The sequence below is a fragment of the Podarcis liolepis genome (assembly GCF_965112155.1).
Source record: "Podarcis liolepis genome assembly, chromosome: 7".
NCBI classification, from domain to species: domain Eukaryota; kingdom Metazoa; phylum Chordata; class Lepidosauria; order Squamata; family Lacertidae; genus Podarcis; species Podarcis liolepis.
In genome coordinates this window covers 83,658,906-83,677,179 of record NC_139561.1, presented here as the reverse complement: position 1 = coordinate 83,677,179, position 18,274 = coordinate 83,658,906, and the positions used below count along the sequence as shown (strand labels likewise).

Here is an 18,274-nt window from a genome sequence, read left to right as displayed (position 1 = left end):
TGGGGCCTTAAGCTGTAGGGCTTGTTTAGCTTATACGTAAATCTGGAACTGCCTCCACATCTTTGTGGAGAGCAATTTAAAGTGGGAGAAAGATCAGACCACCCCGCTCCTGTCCCTTTTGGAAACAAGAGTCTTTGCTCTGTGTGTGTGTGTGTGTGTGGAGACGCAAAAACAGAGTCCTGTTTATACTGAAAATAAAATACCTGCACCAAATGAAGGACCAGAGAGGACCAGTCACCACTGCAGTGCCAGCGCGGCAGAGGTAAGGCCGGGCACCCATAGCAAAAATTTTGTGGGTCTTCGTCCCCCCCAGGGCTCCCTGGAGTTGGTGCCAGTGGCTCGCAAGAAGCCCCAAAGCAAGGCCTAAGCACAGCACCTCTCTCTACGCACTTGTGATTTCCAGCAAACCAGTATGCAGACCTTTTACTCTGACCCAGAAAGGTTTCCCTTACATGCTGCGTGGCAGACGTGTGTCATCCGAGGGGCAACACGATAAAATCTGGCAGCAAAGCATTTTGCTTCCATTTAAGGACAGCTCACAAATCATTAAAAGTTGTCCTCGACCCACAAAAAAAGCAAAGGTTACAACTTAGGTTTGCAAACCACAACCATGTGACTTAACCACAGGAAATTGTGAAGTCGTAAAACTGGAGCTGCAAGATTTAGGTGATTTTGTTGGTTGATTAACAGAATGCTGGGCAAAAAGAGGTAAACGTCGAACTCAGGCGTGGGGGACATGGAAACCTCTGGATGTTCACAGGCTACAACTCTCATCATCCCTACATATTGGTCATGACAGCCGGAGCTGAAGGGACTTGAAGGGACTGCAACATCCTGCTCTAGAGCCTAGAATTCTGAGGAAGCATCTTTTAAAAGTTGAGGAAGAGAGAGAGATTTGATAAAAATGTGGGCAATCTGTTTTTGGATCACTAATTTATCTTTTAGGGAACAGTCAGAGGCTAATTCTCCTTCCTTGGCTGTGTGTTGCAGGGGGACTTAATCCCAATAAAATGGAAGTGCTATAGCTCAGGAGATCTACTAATCAGGATAAAAGTTTAGGCCACGTCCTGGATGGGATCACGCCCCTTCTGAAGGACCAGGTACACAGTCTAGGAATGATCCCAGGCTGGGCACTGTCTGTGAAGACAATGTTGACATCTGCTGCTTTTCGCCAGCTTAGGCTGGTTCAGCAGCTGTGGCCCTATCAAAAGATGGCAGTGATTATGTCCAGGTTAGATTACTGCAATGTGCTCTACGTGGGGCTGCCCTTGAAGACTACTTTCGTAAGCTGAAAGTGGTACCTGTGTTTGGTGCAAAGACTGCATGACATCTGTTCTGCATAGTCATTCCCAGGCACTAATTTACATTAGACAAAACATAGGCAAAATTGCAGACTAAAATGCTGGAGACGATTTTAAGAAAAACATGAATTGCTGCAGAAATGCGTATAACTGAATTTAAGATTGCAAAGGTGAGAAATCAAGAGAACCAAAACCAACAGATCCAGCCATACCTACACACTTCTTCTAAGTCTGGCTGTGCACAAAAAGGAAAAAAGAACTTTAGCAGCTGCTAGTGGGGATCTTGTTCACTTATTTTTTTTTGCAATTGTAACTGTATATTTTTTTAATGTGCAGTGTGCCCTGGATTTTGGCTCAGAGGAATCAGGGCAGCACATGTAAAGCATATGACTCCCCCCCCCCCCAAGAATCCCGGAGGACTGTAATTTGTTAAGAATGCTGAAAATTATAGCTCTGTGAGCGGAGAACCACAGTTCCTAGGATTCTTTGCAAACTGCCTTGTGTTTTTCGGACGAAGGCTGGTATGTAAATTTAATAAATAATAATAATAATAATAATAATAATAATAATAAGTCACGTGCGGTGGATCCGCCCGCACTTATTGCTGACAGGGAGCCCCATTGAATCCAATGGGGACTTACTTTAGATTAATTTACGCGTAGGATTGCACTGCAGATCATAGCTGTCAACTTTTCCCTTTTCTTGCGAGGAATCCTATGCGAAATAAGGGAATTTCCTTTAAAAAAAGGGAAACGTTGACAGCTATGCTGCAAATACAGTAAGCAACAACAAAACAACAAAAAACCGTGCATTTGCAAGGAAAAAAGGAACCCAGCATGGGTATACTAATTATATTAGGCGGCGCGAGACATTAGAAAGCGTCCCGAGCTTAATTCGTATCGATCCCCTGGCGTCCGCACTTCGGCGCGCCCGGCCCCTTTAAGGCCGGGCTGGCTCGGGGAATGCGGAAGCAGGAGCCGGGACGCCGTTGCCGTGGGAACCGGCTCGGGTGACGTCGTAACCGCCCGCCCCTCCGTCCCCGCCCACGACTCATTGGCGAGCGCCCGTCATGTGGCGCTACCGAACGTTCGCTCCGAGGCGGAAGCCGGTCTGGAAGGGGGCTCACAGGGGGCCGGCGGGGGCAGGAGACGGAACCCCGTTGGGTAAGTAAAGGGCCAATCAAGGGGGAGGCGGGCTTGCCTTTTGAGGCGTTGGCACGTCCCGCCGCGGTCTGCTCCCCCCTCCCCCCCAAAGTTGTAATGGTGGGGTCTGAGTACGCTCTTCCTCGTTCTGTGGGAGGGCGCTTCCATTAGGGAAGTGGGGGGGGGGAGGCGGTGGGAACATTAGGCGGTAGACAGTTATTGTTGGGCGGGGGGAGGTTTTCAAACGACGTTGTCCCTTAAAGGCCAGCTCACTTTATGGTGGCGTTTGTGACAGTTCCGTGGGCCGTGTTGTGTGATTGTTGAAGGCTGAGAGAAGGTGGCTGCAGCCCAAAGTCACTTAATGAGGGCGTGGGAGGATTTGAACCCAGGTCTCCCAGTCAGTCTGGTGCCCTTAACCTCTGCAGGTCAGGGGGCATGGGGTTCTATCCCCCCTGGAGGCAAATCTACACACACATACATAGGGATTGCAAGGGGTGGATTGTCAGAGGAAAATCTCATGCAAGAATCGCAGGTGGAGGTACGTAGTTCGGCCGGAGCAGGAATGCATGCAGAAATTAACGCTTTGACCTGTTACGACAAACCCCTTTTTCAGCAAAAAACAATAATAGCATAAATATGGAGCAGCGGTAGGAGATCATACAGTCAGCTTGGTAATGTTGGGGTGTGTATGTGAAGGAATCCAAGGGTAATCGACTAATACTCTCTCACACACGGCTAGGATAGTAGATCCTGTGAAAACCCCAGCTGGTGGATCCTTTTTCCCAGGGATGGTCCTCAGGGGTGCCTCAAGTCTTCTGAAGGATCTGTGGTGATTCACCGGTGCAGAGCTTGAGGCCAAACTGAAAATAGCAAAGGGGTGGTCCCAAACTATTTTTTAATAAAAGCCCAGCAGGTTCTTGTGGCACTATAAAGATTAACACGTTCAATTTGGTTTAAGCTTTTGTGGACTGCAGTCCCAACTTCGTCGACATGAATAAAACGTTGTTCTGAGTTATGGGTATATGCAGGATTACTTATCATGCAAGTGATGAAGTCAATTGTAGACCGTGGGATCTTATGCTATAATAAATGACTTGTAAACTGCTTAGAAGTTCTTTTTATAATCGGTAAATAAATATTGTTAAGTAAATTTTAAAATGTTAGTTTTTAAGGTGCCATAAGAATTGGGGGGGGGGGGGTGTTTTTTGCTGGGGCAAGCTAATGTAGCTACACCGTCTGGAAGTTGTTGCAGTCAAGTCCTTTATGGGACTTATGTTGCTGAAAGTATGATCCATGGTATCTAGACAGGAATTGTATTTATTATGTTATAGCTTAAGGACCTGAAGGCAATGCACATGGTTCTCTTACCATTTTATCATCACAACATCCTTGTGAGAGAGATTAGGCTGGAAGATAGTGGCTGACCAAGGTCATCCGGTGACCTTAGTGGCCGAGTCGGGATTTGAACTCAGGTCTCCCCAATTCTAGCTACTATATCGCATTGTCCCTCAGTGACATCTGCTAGAAATCAACTGTGTGATCGACTGTGATTGTCCTTGAGAAGATGGGAGTGGGCTCTGGAGCTCAGTGGTTGTTGGGTCCTTTTGAATACAGTATAAGAGAATGTCAGATTTAGTTTAATTAAAATGTTTACTAAATTATGGCTTTTCTATTTATCATATTAAGCAGAGTGTGTGTACTAGATCTTCTGCTTCAAGAAGTTCATATATGTCATTGATCAGTAGTGAAATCTTTGCAACCCTGCTGCCAAGATGTGGGAAGAGAATTTCTTAGCATACCTTCCAAGTGTGTTTTTGTGTGTTTGTTTTGTGTGTGTGTTCTGCTCTGTGCCCCATAATTGGGTGGCACCTGGGCTTCTGGGTAAGAATGTTGTTTCTGTGTATCCTGTGTTTGCCTGTGGAAATTCTCAGTGAGATTCTCAGATACCAGCTGCATATACTGTATCTGAAAATTCTATGAGATGGAGGTGAATTAAAAATTTGATATTGGGGCTTTAGGAAGAATTATGTAAGCTTTCAGGTTCTGATATAGATTTAAGCTGCTGGCCATCTGTGTGCGGCAGTCTGGATGATAAGCACTAGTTTCAGAGTCCTACCCAAAGTAATTTCTGAACTCTTAGTCTGCCATCCTAGACACTGTTACCTGGGAATAAGTCCTGTATAACCAATAGGACTTACTTCTGGGTAGACATGCGTAGAATTGCACTGCAAATGTAACACATCTCTGCTCTTAAATGCAAAACGTTTTTGCACTGTTCCCTTGCTGGGATGAATTTTGGATGACAGCTTCTTGTAGAAGTTGTCAAGATTGGTTCCTTCTGTCAGTAAAGGCCCAAGAATGACTGAACTGTGCCACATTCTCTTCTGTTACTGTACCTTGAGATTCCATCTCTCTCGGCTGTGTCTTCCAATTACTTTTTAATGAACCACCTTGCCACATCCCTGCGAGCACTAATAAAACAGCAATTCTAACAAGTTTTCTTTTATTTTTAAAGTTGTACACCGAGTGACTGGGTATATGTTCAGATCACTTCAAAGCTCACGATATTACATTCCTCTCAGCCAGGAGTTCTGGTGATTTCTTTCTGCCCTGGAGACCCCCCTGCCCCACAAACATTGTTGGCATCTGTTTGTCTCAAGAGGCAATGGAGTGCGCCTCTGGGGGTGAAGTCAGGCCATGTTGTTTCTGTTGCGTTAAACAGACCCAAAGTGACCTCTCCGGGGCGCAAGCTTGGGCAGTGTGTATGGAGGTCCTGCGCTGCCCAGATGACAAGCGCTCCCTCTTTAAAGAAAGATATATCTGCAAAATTGGTTTCTCGAACCAATGCCTGCCCTTAATGGCAAGGATTTGTTTCAAGGTTTAGTAATGTTTTTGCATATTTCCCTGGCACCCTACCCTGCAGCCCCTGAGCAGCCTACAGCAGTTTCACAGAACTCGTTTTGTCACTTTTTGTCTAGTCAGTGAATTAGCTTCTAACATGTCACGCTGAGTTGGTACCGCTGTTATTACAGTTCTTCTTCCTCGGTAATGGCAGCGCAATTGGTTTGCAGAACTTGTTGAAGCCTGCGAAGGCGTTGCCTGAGGCGCCACATTTCCAATCTATGAGCGTTGCAGAACCGGGCACCCTTTTGCTCCTGGCAGAATCTCCGACCAGCCTTTTCTCTGCCCTCACGGTCACGCCAAGGGGCAGGGAGGCCAGCTGAGCTGCCGGCCACAAAGGGAGATTTGTGTTGAGCGCGCCTGGCACAGCTTGCGCCTGTGCCCCAGAGGTCACCTGATGATCTTAACTGATGCGGGCATTAGCCCTGGCAGAGCCGCGTGAGATGCTGTTTCTCGCTGGTTTATGTTTTTGCTAGAAACTGCGGCAGTGGAGCACCTGGGGTGAGGAGGTGGAGAGGGGAGGGGAAGGCCAGGAACGGGTGCGGGTCTGTCGTTCGCCAATCCGAGAGCCACGTGGACATGGTGTGACACGGAGGATCGGCTTTCACCGCAGGTCGTCATTCCTTAAGCTAGCCCCCCTTCTCTCCCCCATGCGCAGCAGAGGTTAAAGGGCAAAGGTTTCACACCCTGCCGAAAACGGAGACAGTTGACTTCCTCCCTCCCCAATCCCTGTCCAGTTCCAGCTGCGAGGCTGTTCCCTGCCCTCTCTCCCAGTCCCCTGTTTTCCATGTTTTTGGCATTTGACATGTGCCCCCTTTGCTGCCTGTGCCCCTTGCTCTCATCCTGCCCCTTGTGTTTCCTAGTTTACCCAGAAACATTTCTTCCCCAACAGATGCCAAAGTGGTGACTCAGCTGGGCAAGTCTCAAACTCCACGTCCTGGGAGGGAATGGTGAAAGCCTGGGCATCTCCCGGCAGCGCAGATCTTTCAGCTCTTGCGCAAAACTAAGTTTTGCCTTCCACATCTCGTCTTTTCAAACATCCCATCTTTGGAACTCCATGCCGCTTGTAGAACATGGATGGGGAGTCTGTGGCCCTCCAGATGTTGTGGGACTGCCACCATCCCGACTTGGGACTGGCGGGAGCTGAACTATGACCACATCTGGAGGGCCACTCGATTCTTCTTCAGCTGGTGCAATAAAACAGAAGGGGCAGTTTCCATTCTCTTCTAGGAAGAAAACTCAAGTTAATGATAAAAAGGATTTGACCCTTTGTTGTTTAAAAGGATGCTTCGTGTCTCTTAGGGTGAGGCCCACTATAAACCTGAAAGTTGGGGGTGCGGGAAGCTTGTAACACCTTTGCTGCTCCTGGATCTTCAGCATCAGCCACCAGGGGCTGGGAAGACAGCAATGACAGGGCAGTGAGGAGGCCCTGGTTTGTGGGTTGCTAAATTCCTTGGGGCCCAAGTACTTAAATGAGCCCCTTCTCCAGTATCAACCATCTCAGACCGTATGATTGGCAAGTAGGGCCTTGTTGGTAGTGGCACCATTGGCGGCTCGCCTGTGACGGAGCCTTTTTTGTGGTGGTTCCTCGTTCATGGAATGACCTTCCTAGTGAGGTACGTCTGTCTCCATCATGTTGTAACTTTCAGGATGCATTTGAGAACATTCCTGTTTGGCATTTGGTGGACGAAGGGGTGCTGTTCCTGGCAATCCTGAGATCACTGCATAAAATAATGCTTTAAACTGATTTTAGAATGTCTTAGCTGTCTTAAAATGCTTTTTTTTTAAAAAAAAGATGTGCATTTGTTTACCACCCTGGGCTTCTTCAGGAGGAAGGGTGGGATATAATTCAGTAATTAGAAATAAGAATGACGACATCAACAACATCTGGTGGCTTTGAAAGTGAGATCCAGGCCAGGAGAACCAGCTGCAGACTGGTGATTGGAACATGGGAGGACGAAGGGGGAACTGATATATATAATATGCCTCATAGCTCATTTTTGTAACTATGGAGTTATTATCCATTTTGTTGCAAGCTGCCTCAAAATTTTGGCTGCTAAGAGAGGTATAAATACTCCAAATAAATCAGTTAACTTCAGTGGTTAAGGTGCCCCTGCTGCACTGCATAGAAAGATACTTATTTCTTTCCAAGATCCAGGATGATGAAAACTGGTCCTGCCGCTTTGCAGCAGAAGCTGACTGTGCACAGTGCTGTTTGGCTAGTGCCCGTGACGTTACAATTCCACACCTGGGAGGTTTCACCACCTTTAATGTTTAAAAAGGCGATCTTGGAAGCGATGGCAGATGCCGACGTGACTAACTCGGCAGCCTAGCCCCAAGAAAAGAATAAATAAATTAAAAAGGCGTTGTGGAATGGGCAAGGTGAGATAATTCAGTTGGCATTCAGATTGCTGGTAGGCCTGTCCCTCTGACAGAGTGTCAAAAGAGTGGGGGCAGAATAGGCTCAGTTTGTGTGTGAGAGAGAGCAAAGTGCGTAAAAACCTTTGCAGAGGTGCATTTGCCTGCGCTATGGACACCTTACGAACACATCTGTTTTTGAAGCGTGGTATGTGCTTATGCTGAATCTGGGATTGTTTTTTTGTGGAATCAGAGTGGAGGAGGGAGCAAGGCGTGAGGAAGGAATTGGGAAAGTGTGTTTGTGGGGAAGGCATAACAAAGGTCAGAAACGGAGCGGAATTGCAAATTCCTGTTAATCGGAAGGGAAAGAAGCCTCCTCTTAGCTGTTCTTTCTGACTGAGGGCAGAAACGACAGGTACGCTGTAGCAAGGAGTAATATTTCATTTGGTAGTCGAATAAATAAAGATATTCCAGCCCCTGCATGAAAAGTTGGCATGGGCCGCTTTAAGAATGGGGCTGAAGTCTGACCATTTCAAATTGTGCCCCACGTTGTCTGATTTAAATAGAAGTCGCAGGACCGTTTGCTGGCGAGTCTGTGATCCCTATTAGTTTTTTCTGATCTGGCTCAACGAGTGCAATGCCCCTTTCTTGCCTTTAGCACTCTGCACAAAGGCTGTTGCTCTACAGCTCTCAGATGAGCTTCAAGGAGCCCCATGGGACCTGTCTGCGCATGGGGAGCATGTGGCCCTCCTGGAAAGAGCTGGTCTAATTGGCACCGCTCTTGAAAACATGGTCACGGGAGCCCCATAAACAGCCCTGGCTCCCTGCCCTGTGTGAGGAAGAGCAAGAGCCTGTTCCGTTCTGTTCTTCTGGTGCAAATAGCGTCATTCTTCTGTTACAGAATCAACCAAATCAGTTCCTACAGTATTAAATGCAAAAGAATATAATAGGTCTGTGGTTGCTGAGGACCGGGGTTTTGGAATCTTTGTTGCCACACTATTTCACAGGGTTGGAAGGGACCCTGGGGTCATCTAGTCCAACCCCCTGCAATGCAGGGATCTCAACTCCATGACAGATGGCCGTCCAACCTCTGCTTAAAAACCTCCAAGGAAGGAGAGTCCCAACTGTCGAACAGCTCTTACTCTCAGAAAGTTCTGCCTGATGTTTAGCTGGAATCTCCTTTCTTGCAACTTGAATCCATTGGTTCGGGTCCTGCCCTCCAGTGCAGAAATATATCATGTGGTGTAGAGTATAATAATAAGAACTGCTAGACTCTCCGCATCCTTTTAGGGGGGGAAAGCACTAGGTTTCTAGTCCTCATTAATTGCAGAGGAAGAAACAGGCAACGGCTGTTTACACAGTGCTGGTTACCCTGGCTCCGGCGTTTGAAGCTGTAGTGTGCATGGCATTAGCCCCAATCCATATCTATCCTGTAGTTTCTTGGGAAATGACGCTGTTTGTTGTGTTTCCCCTCAAACCAGCTTCCACACAGTTCAGAAATACATGCCATGTTCCCTTTGCAGTTAGGCTGAGGTGTGTACATTTGAGGCAGCCACTGCACATGCTCAGATGACAGCTTCAGGAATAGGAGTTGGAGGCATGGGCGTAGCTAGGAATTATGTTAGGGGGGAGCAGGACTTTTGTTAGAGGGGAGCAGAAGAGAGCTATCTGTGATGCAATTGGTCAGTTCGTTAAGTATTTTTATTTATTTACTTGATTTAGGGGGGCAGCTGGGACGCGGGTGGCGCTGTGGTCTATACCACTGAGCCTCTTGGGCTTGCCGATCAGAAGGTTGGCAGTTCGAATCCACGCAACGGGGTGAGCTCTCATTGCTCGGTCCCAGCTCCTGCCAACCTAGCAGTTCGAAAGCACGCCAAAAAGTGCAAGTAGATAAATAGGTACCGCTCCGGTGGGACGGTAAACGGTGTTTCCATGCGCTGCTCTGGTTTCGGTGTTCCGTTGCGCCAGAAGCGGCTTAATCATGCTGGCCACATGACCTGGAAAAACTGTCTGTGGTCAAATGCCGGCTCCCTCAGCCTGTAAAGCGAGATGAGCGGCGCAGCCCCAGAGTTGTCAGCAACTGGACTTAACTGTCAGGGGTCCCTTTTACCCTTTTAGGGGGCCAGCTTCCCCCCACACACACAATTAGAGGGGTTCTTGCAACCACAGGAAAGCCCAGCAGGCAGTGCACTTTGGGTAACATGTGAGTGTGGCTTGAAAAGTGGTAAGTACATAGGTAATTCCAGCTGGAGGGACAAGCATCCGAGGACTGAGACCTCCATTCCCCACAACCCCTAAATTTCTGCCTCGTGCTCCTCATTTTCCTCTTGTCTCCCCACTCCCACCTGTTGCTCTCTCCCCAGTTTTCCTAGCCCAGCTTCCCTCATGAAGCATCTTCTCCATTGGGGTCCTTTGCACTCTCAGAAAACAAATAATAATAATAATAATAATAATAATAATAATAATAATAATAATACAACAACAACCACCCAAAGCCAGCACCTTCCACCCTCCCCACAGCTTTGCTGCGGGCACCAAATATATCTGGTGAATATATATCATGCACACCAACCACTCTGTGCCTAGTTTATTCCAGCCATGGCTTTGCGGAGAGGGAACTGGCAGCGGAACCGGAATGTTGGAATTTTGATGCAGCGCCTGAGCATTCCAGAACGCTGCCGAGGGGGAAACAGAGAGATGGGCTGAGACGGCAGCTTGGCCCTCCTTCCCCTTCCCAGTCAATCCCAAACTCTCCCTCCCTCGTCCCCTCCTCCGAGGCGGGGCCAGCCTGTTGACTTCCCCAGCCCTCTTTTAAGCCGGCTGGCTGGGCAGGCAGCCAGTGGCCGAAAGCGGCATCAGGAAGCCCTGGTCCTTGGTGGGCAGCGGTGGGTGAGTACCCTCCACACAATCCCCTTTCTCTTCCTGTGCTCAGGTGTCTCCAAGAACCGGCTGGGGTGTCAGCTGCCTCCCGTCCCCTGGTAGCCTGAGACCAGGCTCTTGCCTCCTCAGCGATCCGAGACCTCTGCTGCCACCGCTGGCCTCCCTGGCAGGCCTGTTGTCAGGATTTTTGAGGATGCAAAGAGCTTTGGACGTCTTTGAAGTGCTGGAGGCTACTCCTAACTATTTGGAAGGCCTGTTGATAGGATGGTGGTTATTTATTAAATGTGGGTGGGCTGTGCTTGTGGGGAGTGCTTTGGGTACTTGTCGGTGAGGGTCGGGGGCTTGCCAGTCACAGAATTAGAGTTTGGGAAGGGACCCCCCCCCGGGGCACCTGGTCCAATTCCCTGCAATACACAGCCATCTCTGGGCAGGCTCAAACCACCAGCAGTCAGAGGCATGTCCCGTCGCTCCACCTGAAAGGGAGCAGGTTTTTGCCTGTACCTCACCAGGGTCAACAGCTTAAGCTGTGCGCTCACCTTAATCCCTACCTGCTCTTAGAAGTGAGCTGCAGCCAATGGCGGGAGGAGGGATAAAAGAGGGAACTCAGGGACCCCACTGAGATGTGGGCAACATCTGCCTGCTCCATCCATTAGGAGTAGGCTTGATTCTCTTTTTGTTTTTTTATTTCCGAATTTCAAAAGTTTACAAACTGACACATGCTTCCAAGTAGACATCCATTTCACATACAGCTTCACCCCACCGTAGTTCCCCCGTATTTTCTAAATTTGCTGTGTATTATAAATATTCCACACTGTGCTCCCAACAAATACTCAACTGCTGCTCTTCATTCCAATCCTGCCTGCATTTTTTACATGTTTACGTGGAGTGGGCTGCACAGCTTCACCAGGAGAGCCCACGTCAGGCGTTATTCCTGGGTGACAGAACTGTTGAGAGAGAGTGGGGTGGAGCCCTCTGGAAACGGGCTCTTCCGTACATTGATATTGTCTTAGTAAGCGATGCCCGCTCTGCTCACAGGGCTTCCGGCCTGCACGGAGGAGACATGGAAGCCGAGGAATCAGGGAATGTGGAGTACGTAGCTGAGGCAGTGACGGGGGAGTGTAAGTAAGGGGCAGGACGTCCGGCGAAGGCGCGCTCTTCGCTTGGTGAGAGGCTCCTTGCGCTCAGTCGCAGCAGCATAACTTCTCCACCTGGCTCCCTTCATACCCGCCTCTCCCCTCACAGCTCTCCTTTCCTCTTCCAGGCCCCCCTGTCACCGACACCATGGATCCTCGGCCCCTGTTCCAGACCCTGCATGCGCTGGCAGAAGACAACGTCAACTTCTTCCAGGAGAGCACCAGCGAGACGGGCCGGCGCTTTGTGGCGGCCTTCACCACCATCCGGGAGCACGCCCGGTGCCTGGAGCCAGTCCTGAGCCACTTTGCCACCATCTACCACATCTTCGACCTGGACGAGCACACGCCAGCCAACGGCTACCGGAGCCTGGCGCAGACGGTGCGCTGCTGCCTGGCCCACATCGTCCACAAGAGCCGCTACGTGGCTACCAACCGGCGCAGCATCTTCTTCCGCACCAGCCACAACTGCGCCGAGCTGGAGGCCTACTGCACCGCCTTGACGCAGCTGCGAGCCCTCGTCTACCTGGCCCAGCGCCTTCTCACCCAGAACCGGCCCGGCCACCTCTTCAACCATGAGGACCGAGGGCTCTCTGAGCAGTTCCTGCAGGAGTACATCACCATGCACAAGGGCTGCTTCTACGGGCGCTGCATGGGCTTCCAGGTGAGGCGAGGGGAGGCGCTCAGCCCGCATGGAGGTCCTAGGCTTTGGGGAGGTGGCCCCTGACCCGTTGCAGGCATCAGTGAACCCCCACATTCCTACCTGTCATCATTTCTGTAGTCTCCTGCTCTAAAAGGAGCTCGGTCTTTCCCCCTTGATGTCCTCGCAGCGCCTTAGTGAGACATCTATCTGCACAGTGCCTGGGGGCATGAGCTGCTTTGGACTGAGTCAGACAATTGATCCATAAATAATAAAAATTATAATTACAATTAATTACTTATACTCCGCCCATCTGAAAGGGTTGTCTCGGCCACTCTGGGTGGCTTCCAAAATAATATAAAAAACACAGCCAAACATCAGGCATTAAAAACTTCCCCATACAGTGCTGCCTTCAGATGTCTTCTCAAAGTTGTTTATCTCTTTGACATCTGACAGGAGGGTGTTCCACAGAGCGGGCGCCACCACCAAGAAGGCTCTCTGCCTGGTTCCCTGTAACCTCACTTCTCACAGTGAGGGAACCACCAGAAGGCACTCGGAGCTAGCGCAGTATCGCCTCACTGACTGGCAGCAGCTCTCCAGGTTTTCGGAGGAGGGCAGGGGGACGTTCTCAGCCCCACCTAGAGGTGTCAGAGACTTATCCTGGGACCTTCTGCATATAAGGCAGCGGAGCTGCAGCCTTCCTTCTCCTTCCCCTCAGCCCAAACCCTGTGAAGTTGCTGACTGCCCTCTCCAACCCCATCTATAGCTTGGCTGAATTTGCCACAGCTGTGTTTGCTTGCATTCATCCCTTGTTGGCCTGGCCTGACTCCTCTCTCTGTTGTTGTTCCTCCACCACTGGCTGCAGTCAGCTGTATTCTCCTGGGGGCAGGGACCTGTCATCACCCCCCCTCCCCGTGTTTGCTCTGTGCTTTTTGTTATTGATTTTTACGTCTGATACTGCAGTAGTAATAATTGCCAGGAGAGCCCGCTTCATCCCAGGAGAAGCTGGTGCCCTTTCCTCACGAGACCTCTGTACTCCTCCCAAGAAGTTCACCTTGTTCTCTGCAGAGCTCACGCCGGTCCCCATCAGCTCCCTTAATCTGATTTGCCCAGCACAGAGCCCTCCGTGTTTGTCCCGAAGGAGCCTCCGTGGCAAGAGCTGCCTGCCACACAGCGGAGTCAGGGCCTCCCTGTCACGGAAAGCCAGCTCTGGCCTTCCCCTTTCCTTCTCTCTTCTTTTCCACGCAGGCGTCGGCCTTGGCTGCATGGCCCTGAGCCATGGGTCATGCAAGTCCCTCTGGCTCTCTCCCTCCTCCAGCCCGACACACTTGCCAGTCTCACAGGAGACGAAGTTTCCCGGCTGAGTTTGGATCTCCATTTCGGAGCTTCCCTGACTCTCTGACTTCACCCAGTCCATGCAGCCAGGAACCCTGGCAGGACTTGGCAAGGGGGATCCAGCAGTGCTGCTTCTTCTTCTGCCTCATCCTTTTCCCGCATGTTTGGCTGAGGCTATGAGAACCAGACCCGGCCAGGCCTCTGCCTGCGAGCAACCAGTTCCCCAAACGCAACATCCTGTTCCCCGCCTCTCACGGTTTGGTCCTCTGGCTATAGATTTCTCAACTTGCCTTTCTCGGGCTTGGAACCAGCAGCCGTGTTTGGGAAGTGTGGTGTGTCCCTGGACGTGCCGGACTGGATTCGGTAATGGACTGGATTAGGGTCAACAAACCGAAGCTCAGTCCAGACAAGGCTGTTAGTGGGTGGTTCTCTAGACTGGATGGATGGGAAGTTGCCTGCTCCTGATGGGGTTACCCTCCCTCTGCCCCAGTCTGTACAGGGATAGCCTAACTTCTGCCGTCTGTGCTGTGTAACCTCTAGGGTAGTTCAATGCGTCATATGTGGGGCTGCCTCTGAAAACGGTTCAGAAGCTTCAGCCGGTGCAGAATTCAGGCAGGCTGCTTACTGGGGCAAGACAGTTTATGCATATTGCACCAATCCTGGCCTGACTACATTGGCTGCCAATGTAGTTGGGCCCAATTCAAAGTGCTGCTTATAACCTATAAAGCCTTGAAGAGCTCAGGACCACCGTGCCTCAAGGACCGCCTCTCTCCATATGAACCTACCAGGATCCTGCGATCATCTGAGGCCCTTCTTTGAGGTCCAGAGGGTGGCAACTTGAGAACAGGGCCTTTTCTGTGGTGGCTCCCCGTTTGTGGAATGCTCTCCCCAAGGAGGCTCGCCTGGAAGCTTCATCATATAGCTTTAGGCACCCGTCAAAAACATTCCTCTACAACCATGTAATAAGCCTTTTGCTTATTAAACTATCTATAGCCTTTTAGAAGTGGGTGGGGTGTTTTTAGGATACCCCCCCCCCCCGCTCCATTTTGGGTTGCCCTGGGGAAGAAAAAGGCAACAAACAAATGTGATTATTTAATTCATTAAGAGTTTCTGCCCAGCCTTAATGCTGACCTTTCCCTTCCCAGTTCGCTCCCTCGATCCGGCCTTTCCTGCAGACCATCGCCATCAGCCTCGTCTCCTTTGGGGAAAATTACAAGCGCCATGTGTCTGGCATTGGTGAGTGGTGGGAGGCGGGGGAATGGCAGGCATCTCTTGGCACATCGACAACATGGGAACTGTGTTCCTTTCCCCTCCCTGTAATGCGTAGGTGCCTCCTTTTCCCAGGCCAGTGGGTCAAAATGCTGTTCCTCTCACGTTTTTTGTATTATTTTGACCGTTTGGTGTCATGTTGGACTAGGGCCTGGGAGAGACCGGGGTTCCAGTCCCGCCTAGACCATGGATGAAGTTCACTGGGTGACCTTGGGCCAGTCACTGCCTCTCAGCCTAACCTGCCTCACCAAGGTTGTTGTTGGGATTAAATGAGGGTGGGGTGAGATCCATGTACAGTGGTACCTCAGGTTAAGTACTTAATTCGTTCCAGAGGTCTGTTCTTAACCTGAAACTGTTCTTAACCTGAAGCACCACTTTAGCTAATGGGGCCTCCCGCTGTTGCTGCACCGCCGGAACATGATTTCTGTTCTCATCCTGAAGCAAAGTTCTTAACCTGAAGCACTATTTCTGGGTTAGTAGAGTCTGTAACCTGAAGCGTATGTAACCTGAAGCGTATGTAACCCAAGGTACCACTGCCTTGAGCACCTTAAAGACAAGAGTGGGCTATAAACAAATAAATACGTGTATAAGACTAGGTTTCCCCCCTAAAATATAATGTAAAAAAATAGGGGCATCTTATGCACAGATACAGCTCTCCCCCATTTTCTTAAATCTTAGTCCCCTAAAATAGGGGGCATCTTATACATGGGGGTGTCTTATAGATGGAAAAATAGGGCCGTTACAGTGGAACCTCAGGTTATGTTACCCTTGGGTAACATAAACTTCAAGTTGCAAAAGCAGCAAACCCGGAAGTGTTATGCCGCGCATGCATGCGCAGAAGCAGTCTCTCCGGTTGCGGAAACTTCGGGATACGGCCGGACCTCCGGAACGGATCCCGTTCGCAACCAGAGGTACCACTGTATTTTGAAGTATAGGCCAACCGTCTCCCAAGGGCAGAAAAGGTTGTCTCGAGTCAGGAAGGATTCCAATCGCTGTAGAAGCAGTGGAACAAGCGCATTTTTGCAGCGCATAAGTGCCAGAGGCACATCCCCGCTATGTGTAGGAAGTCCAGTGTCTCTGGAAAATGTGTCAACGCTTGACCTCACTCTCTGCTACTAGCAATGAGCTTCGTGGTACCACATATTTTTATTTTTCTCTCTCCTGCACTAGACACACAGGGGGATATAATAATGTGGGCAGCCCCTTTCTCGAAATTCGAAGCAGAGGTTTTCCCCTGAGATGTCACCCAACACCTTTGCTCTCCCTCCCTTTCCGTCTTCTTTTGCTCTCTCTCGTGCTCCCCCCCCCCCAATTCAGGTGTGGCCGCCAGCTCTCTCTTCACCAGCGGGAAGTTTGCTATTGACCCCGAGCTCCGTGGGGCAGAGTTTGAGCGCATCACTCAGAACCTGGACGTACACTTTTGGAAGAGCTTCTGGAACCTCACCGAGATGGAGCTGCTGGCTGTGAGTCCTGCCTCAGACGACAGGAGGTCGGACCTACTGGGGGGGAGAAGGGACCTTGGATGGGAGAGAGACTCTGCCTGGGTTGGGGGGGGAGGCCTGGAGGAGGCATGATCAGATGATAGGGAGCATGAGGTGAGGCAGAGGTTGTGGGGACTGTGAAAGATGGGCGGAGGGACAGGTTTTAGCAGAGGGGGGCACCAATAGCAACAAAATGGGCTGTCCAAATTGTATGTATACCTGAAGGAGCGTCTCCACCCCCATCGTTCAGCCCGGACACTGAGGTCCAGCTTTCAGGGCCTTCTGGAGGTTCCCTCACTGCAAGAAGTAAGGTTACAGGGAACCAGGTAGAGGGCCTTCTTGGTGGTGGCGCCCGCCCTGCATAGCTGTCAACTTTTCCCTTTTCTTGTGAGGAATCCTATTCAGAATAAGGAAATTTTCCTTAAAAAAAGGGAAACGTTGCCAGCTATGCCACCCTGTGGAACGCCCTCCCATCAAATGTCAAGGAAATAAACAATCTGACTTTTACAATACATCTGAAGGCAGCCCTACTTAGGGAAGGTTTTAATGTTTGATGTTCTATCTATTGGAAGCCACCCAGAGTGGCTGGGGAAACCCATCCAGATGGACGGAGTATGAATAAATTATTATTATAATTATTATTATTATTATTAGTGATGCAGCACTGTTCCTGCCGTTCATGCTGCGTACCTGGTCCCTTGCGGGCCACCTCTGCCCTGGATATTCCCACGGGGAACTGCTCTTTGGACATTCAGTCCTAGAGCTCTCACACAGCTTCTGCCCTCTCCGCAGTCCCTCGCCAGCATGGCCTCCTCCCAGGTCCGGTTATGCCGGGCGCTGCTGGTGCCACCACACTCCTTCGACCTGCCTCTGGTTGCTGACCCCCAGCTGACAGTCACCATCACTCCCCCAGTTGCCCACACCGGACCAGGAGCCGTGCAGATGAGACTCATCTCCCACGAGCTGCGGGAGGGACAGGTAAGCAGCTGGGAACAGCCGCGGGTTGGCTTGAGCTAGGGTGGATGCGCAGGGTCAGACCTCGTAGCTTCAAGGCATGTGGAATCCTGGGCATTATTTAGCCTCTGGGTGCGGCCCCTCAGACCTCTCTCCCTGGCCCTTGGGGCTCTCCCTAGGCCACGCCTTTCACCAGCCCTGCCCCGCCCCCTCAAGGGCTTTTGCCTTGCTGGAATTGGTCCTTCAACAGCACTGATGCCTCTTGCATGACTGGATGGAAATCTATGGGGGGGGGTCTGTCATTTTGCATGGCTGGAATGTATCGTCACATCTACGGCACACACACCACTTTTGCATCCGATCGCAGCCACCCCGAGAAGATTGCCTGCAAGGGAACTTGTTCCGCAGGCTGAAAAAGCTTCTCCAGGCATATGGTTTCATCACGAGGCCAAACCGTTCCCGGACGGGACCCTGGCTGAGCGGGACTGCTCTGTAATTGGACGCCGTCCCACATGCCAGTTTCCCTGACTGCAGGAAACCCCCGGAGTCAAGGACAAGGGAGCTGGTCTGTCCTTCTCTCTGACGTACAGCTTTTTAACCACTCTGCTGCCATTCAGAACATAGGAGACTGCTGGATCAGGCCAGCAGCCCATCCTGCCCAGCGCCCTGTTCTCATACTGGCAGACCAGATGCCTCTGGGAAGCAGACCCAAACACGAGAGCGCTCTCCTTTCCTGTGGTTTCCAGCAAATGTTGTTTTGGTCATTGTCTTTGTTGCTGGTGGTGCGTTTAATTGTATGGCTTTCATTGTTAACTGCTTGAGGCTTTTTTTAAGCAGAAAAAGCAGCATATACAGCGGTACCTTGGTTCTCAAATTTAATCCA

The 18,274-nt window shown here is 50.4% G+C and overlaps 1 protein-coding gene across 5 annotated transcripts in view; it reads left to right on the top strand.

Annotated features, from left to right (window-relative positions):
• The window catches only part of LIPE (lipase E, hormone sensitive type), a 120,069-nt gene that overhangs the window by 89,946 nt on the left and 11,849 nt on the right, over positions 1-18,274 (top strand). Inside the window, exons 1-6 of one of the 5 annotated variants that reach the window (XM_083515804.1) lie at positions 2,895-2,981; positions 11,618-11,700; positions 11,844-12,376; positions 14,833-14,923; positions 16,274-16,419; positions 17,230-17,415. In XM_083515804.1, coding sequence (XP_083371930.1) covers positions 11,643-11,700; positions 11,844-12,376; positions 14,833-14,923; positions 16,274-16,419; positions 17,230-17,415 — 1,014 coding nt within the window. In that variant the 5' untranslated portion in view covers positions 2,895-2,981; positions 11,618-11,642. Of the gene's footprint in view, positions 1-2,291; positions 2,465-2,484; positions 2,982-10,400; positions 10,592-11,617; positions 11,701-11,843; positions 12,377-14,832; positions 14,924-16,273; positions 16,420-17,229; positions 17,416-18,274 lie in introns of those variants that run through there. The other 4 variants (XM_083515803.1, XM_083515805.1, XM_083515802.1 and 1 more) reach the window with 4 other exon arrangements.